Raw genomic sequence first — 5,017 nt, forward strand, 5'->3', positions numbered from 1 at the left:
GCGGAGCTTGCAGTGAGCTGAGATTGCGCCACTGCACTCCAGCCTGGGTGACAGAGCGAGACTCCGTCTCAAAAAAAAAAAAAAAGAAAAGAAAACTTCCTCTGTTTGGCATTTTTATACTGTAGTTATTCTAGGCTCTTTTAGTACTTTTCCATGTGTTTTTCAAGTTTTCTTGTTTCTAATAAATTATTTGGGCTATAAATGCTCTGAAAACCACTTGGGCTGTGTTAGCACATTCTCTCATTCGTTTCTGAACAGCCTGAGGATCTCTTTTAGAACTGATTGTATTTTAGTGACACAAGGATAATCACATTACCAAGAGGTTTCGGACAACAGATATCTATCTATAGCATAGCTGGAAAAATTAAGAAGCAGTAATTTTAATTTTTGACTGTTTCCTCTGACGTGTTTACCTTTACTGCTGCCAGATCTCAGACACCCTATCCAACATTCTACTTCTGAGGCAGGATTCTGTATTCTATTTCTGGTTGCCAGCGGCTTCAGTATACAGAGTCCGAAGATGAGACTGAAGGAAGGATCGTTTCTGTGGTACCTCTATCTGGACAAAGTACACTGTTTATTATCCGTGAGAAGTGTGAAGGCTTTGGAGGAATATTTTCACATTCTGGATGTGCACGGCAAGAACACCTTGAATGGTCAGTACTTTCAGACATGTCTCCTCTGGGTCTTTACCTGGGTTTTAGCTAATGTGCAGGAAAACTTGCAGAGCCAGAAACTATTTTGTTAGTACTTTTTTTTTTTTTTGAGATGGAGTCTTGCTCTGTTACCCAGGCTGGAGTGCAGTGGCGTGATCTCGGCTCACTGCAATCTCCGACTCCAGGGTTCAAGCGATTCTCCTGCCTCAGCCTCCTGAGTAGCTGGGATTACAGGTGTCTGCCACCACGCCCGGCTAATTTTTAGTATTTTTGGTAGAGACAGGGTTTCACCATGTTGGCCAGGCTGGTCTCGAACTCCTGACATCAGGTGATCCTCCCGCCTCAGCCTCCCTAAGTGCTGGGATTACAGGTGTGAGCTACTGCACCTGGCCTGTTAGTAAATATTTTATCTTCTAGTTGAAGCACAGAGAGAAGTTGCCAACTCACAATCGACATTGGGGACAGTTCAGCTGGGAGGAGAAAATTGCAGACTCTGGTGGAATCCTGACTCCACACCCATTATTCCTTGGTGATGTGGATAATACAACATCACCCTCTCTAAGTCTCATTTTCCTCATCTAGAGGTGAGGCTTCTTATAATGGAGTCCATCTCATAGTTGGAAAAAAAAAAAAAGATAATGAGATAATGTATGGCAAATGCTTACCACAGTGTCTGATGCATCATAAGGACTTAATAAGTGTTTGTTATTATTCTAATTATTATTCTTGGGAGCTGAGCCCCGCTCAGGCACTAACTCTGGAGACCCCTCAGCAAGACTCTTCTTATCTGTCATAGGGTACGTTTGAATCTGATGAGCTGCAGGGTCCCTTCTACTCACTGGTACTTGTGAATGACCGAAAAAAAAACTGCAGATCTCAGCCGTGCTTGTTGAGTTCACACACTAATAGACGTCCAATTAAAACACTTTAGGTTATTTTTAGGACTGAGTAGAAATAAGGTATCCTATGCATTCACTCGTTCTGACCTCAGAGAGAGAAATGTCATTTGTGAGGAAGGGGTTCCTCAGTCATGATTTTAAGGAGCTCATTCAATTTTTAAAAACAATAAAAAGAGGACACCTTCTTTTTCTCTTTACATAGAGATCTACATACAGTGCGTTGCCAAATCTTCGCAATAACCCTGCCCTAGATAAGGCAGCTGCAGGGGACCTAACTGTAAATAAAAGGCTGAGATGGAAATGCTGGGCTCTCTGCCTGCAAAGCCCACGCTGAGTCTTGCTGGGATGCTTGAGGAGTCTAAGCTCCCTGGTAACCAGATCACTCCCTGCTGATGTAACACCCAGAAGGTAACGCCATGCTCATGTCTTCTGGTCACAGAGGGACTAGAGAGTGACCTGGAAGGGTGAAGGCACAGCCTTAATGTTTGCCTTCCTGTGGGAGAATGACTTAAGGCCTTGGAGACTTGGGTGAGCCAGAGTCCGCCGGTTTCAAAACAGTCTCTATTTATTTATTTGGGACGGAGTCTTGCTCTGTCGCCCAGGCTGGAGTGCACTGGCCCAATCTTGGCTCATTGCAGCCTCCACCTGCCAGATTCAAGCGATTCTCCTGCCTCAGCTTCCTGAGTAGCTGGGACTACAGGTGTGCACCACCACACCAGCCAATTTCTGTATTTTTAGTAAAGACGGGCGGGGTTTCACTATGTTGGCCAGGCTAGTCTTGAACTCTTGACCTCAAGTGATCTGCCCACCGCAGCCACCCAAAGTGCTGGGATTACAGGTGTGAGCCATCACACCCGGCCTCAAAACACTCTTTGTTAAGTAGCCACTAAGTTGCACCTGGAAACATTTCTCAAGGAGCAACTACACAAACATCACTGTGTATACGTGTGGTGTGTTGTTTCCAGGTGCTCATATCCAGGGAGGTGTGGAGAAGGAACATCAAGAGGCGGTCAGAAGCCCCCAAATCATGACATTGTGCATTGTGACTACTGATTTGCTCTGCCTTTAGCTGGTTGCAGTTGGGACTCCACATTACAAAGATATGTTTTACGTATTCAGTGGAGAGTTTTTTTTTTTTTGAGACCCAGTCTTGCTCTGTCGCCCAGGCGTAATCTTGGCTAACTGCAAGCTCCACCTCCCAGGTTCACGCCATTCTCCTGCCTCATCTGAGTAGCTGGGACTAGGGACTACAGGCGCCCGCCACCATGCTGGGCTAATTTTTTGCATTTTTAGTAGAGATGGGGTTTCTCCATGTTGGTCAGGCTGGTCTCAAACTCCTGACCTCAGGTGATCCTCCTGCCTCGGCCTCCCGAGTAGCTGGGATTACAGGCATGTGGCACCACATCTGGCTAATTTTGTATTTTTAGTAGAGATGGGGTTTCTCCATGTTGGTCAGGCTGGTCTCAAACTCCTGACCTCAGGTGATCCTCCTGCCTCGGCCTCCCAAAGTGTTGGGATTACAGGTGTGAGCCACCGCACCCAGCCAGTGGAGCCATTTCTTATGCATGAGATAGTTTCTGTAATCAGTGAGTAAGGGGAAACACATGTAGATAAATGTAAAAATCCCTTGTTACTGTGATTTGTACATACAACTGTAGACAGCCACAGACCACTGTGTAAGTGTATTGCCATGTTTGTTTTTTTCATCTCTTATTCATGATTAATGAGTAGAATGGTAGGCAAAAAACTTCTATGTACTTGGTATGCAACAAGATCTTGTAAATGAAAACAACAAAAAAGAAAACAAAAAACTTTCCAGTTTTTAAAGAGTTTTTCAGTATTTTTTCTTCTGAATGTATATGATTAAATATGTATTAACTAATGCACGAAAGAGCTTCACCATGGAAAAAACACCACGGTCAGGCAAATCCACGCTGGAATCCCAGCTCTGCCACTTACTATGTGAGGCACAACTTTTTTTTTTTTTTTTTTTTGGAAACAAAGTTTCACTTTTGTCGCCTAGGCTGGAGTGCAATGGCACAACCTTGGCTCACCACAACTTCTGCCTCCCGGGTTCAAACAATTCTCCTGCCTCAGCCTCCCGAGTAGCTGGGATTACAGGCATGCGCCACCATGCCTGGCTAATTTTGTATTTTTAGTAGAGATGGGTTTTCTCCATGAGGTCAGGCTGATCTCCTCCCGACCTCAGGTAATCCGCCCACCTCAGCCTTCCAAAGTGCTAGGATTGCAGGCATGAGCCACTGCGCCCAGCATGAGGCACAACGTTGCTGCTCAATGTGTGGTCCTCAGATTAGCCGCAGCCACATCACCTAGGAGCTTGGAGAAATGGGCAGTCTCAAGTTCCATGCCAGATTTATTCAATCAGAATCTGTAGTTTTACAATATCCCCCAAGTGATTGGTATCCCCATTACAGTATGAGAAATGCTAATACACACTAATTGATATTTGAGACTTACTATAAAGGGTATTGTGTCTGGAGTTGGTTCCTTCTTTCAAGTGGTCTCCCTGACTTCAAGAATGAAGCTGCAGATGCTCGCAGTGAATGTTACAGCTCTTAAAGGTGGCACAGACCCAAAGAGTAAGCAGCAGCAAGATTTATTGTGAAGAGCAAAAGAACAAAGCTCCCATAGCGTGGAAGGCGACCCAAGTGGGTGGCTGCTGCTGGCTGGGGTGGCCAGTTTTTATTCTGTTGTTTGTCCCTGCCCACATCCTGCTGATTGGTCCATTTTACAGTTCTAATTGGTCCATTTTACAGAGTGCTGATTTGTCCATTTTACAGAGTGTTGATTGCTGCATTTACAATCCTTTAGCTAGACACAGAGCGCTGATTGGTGCATTTTTACAGAGTGCTGATTGGTGTATTTACAATCCCTTAGCTAGACATAGAGCGCTCATTGGTGGTTTTTTACACAATGTTGATTGGTGCATTTACAATCCTTTAGCTAGACGCAGAGCGCTGATTGGTGTGTTTTTACAATCCTCTTGTAAGACAGAAAAGTTCTCCAAGTCCCCTACTCGACTCAGGAAGTCCAGTTGGCTTCACCTCTCAGTATGATACCACTTTCTCTGTAGGGTTATCAGGATTTAGTGAAATGTGGCATTTAAAGTGCCTAACATGGCTGGGTGCACTGGTTTACACACACACATATATAATATTTTATATATATATTATTTTTTTTAAGTAAAATAGAAACAGAGTCTCACTGTGCTGTCCAGGCTGGTCTGAAACTACTGCACTCAAGGATTCTCCTGCCTCAGTCTCCCAAAGTGCTGGGATTACAGGTATGAGCCACTACACCTGGCCCATCCAGTTTTTTTTTGTTTTGTGTTTTTTGTTTTTGAGACAGAGTTTAGCTTTGTTGCCCAGGCTGGAGTGCAGTGGTGCAATCTTGGCTCACTGCAGCCTCCGCCTCCTGTGTTCAAGCAATTCTCCTGCCTCG

At 44.7% G+C, this 5,017-nt stretch overlaps 1 protein-coding gene across 1 annotated transcript in view; it reads left to right on the forward strand.

Moving 5' to 3' along the window:
- Positions 1-519: 519 nt before the first annotated feature.
- Positions 520-5,017, forward strand: part of EFCAB9 (EF-hand calcium binding domain 9) — a 9,829-nt gene continuing 5,331 nt past the window's right edge. The window contains exon 1 of the mRNA XM_011947793.1: positions 520-656. Within this exon, the coding sequence (XP_011803183.1) occupies positions 521-656 (136 nt within the window). The 5' untranslated portion in view covers position 520. The remainder of the gene's footprint in view (positions 657-5,017) is intronic.

This window comes from Colobus angolensis, unplaced genomic scaffold (genome assembly GCF_000951035.1).
Source record: "Colobus angolensis palliatus isolate OR3802 unplaced genomic scaffold, Cang.pa_1.0 Scaffold27, whole genome shotgun sequence".
NCBI classification, from domain to species: Eukaryota; Metazoa; Chordata; class Mammalia; order Primates; family Cercopithecidae; genus Colobus; species Colobus angolensis.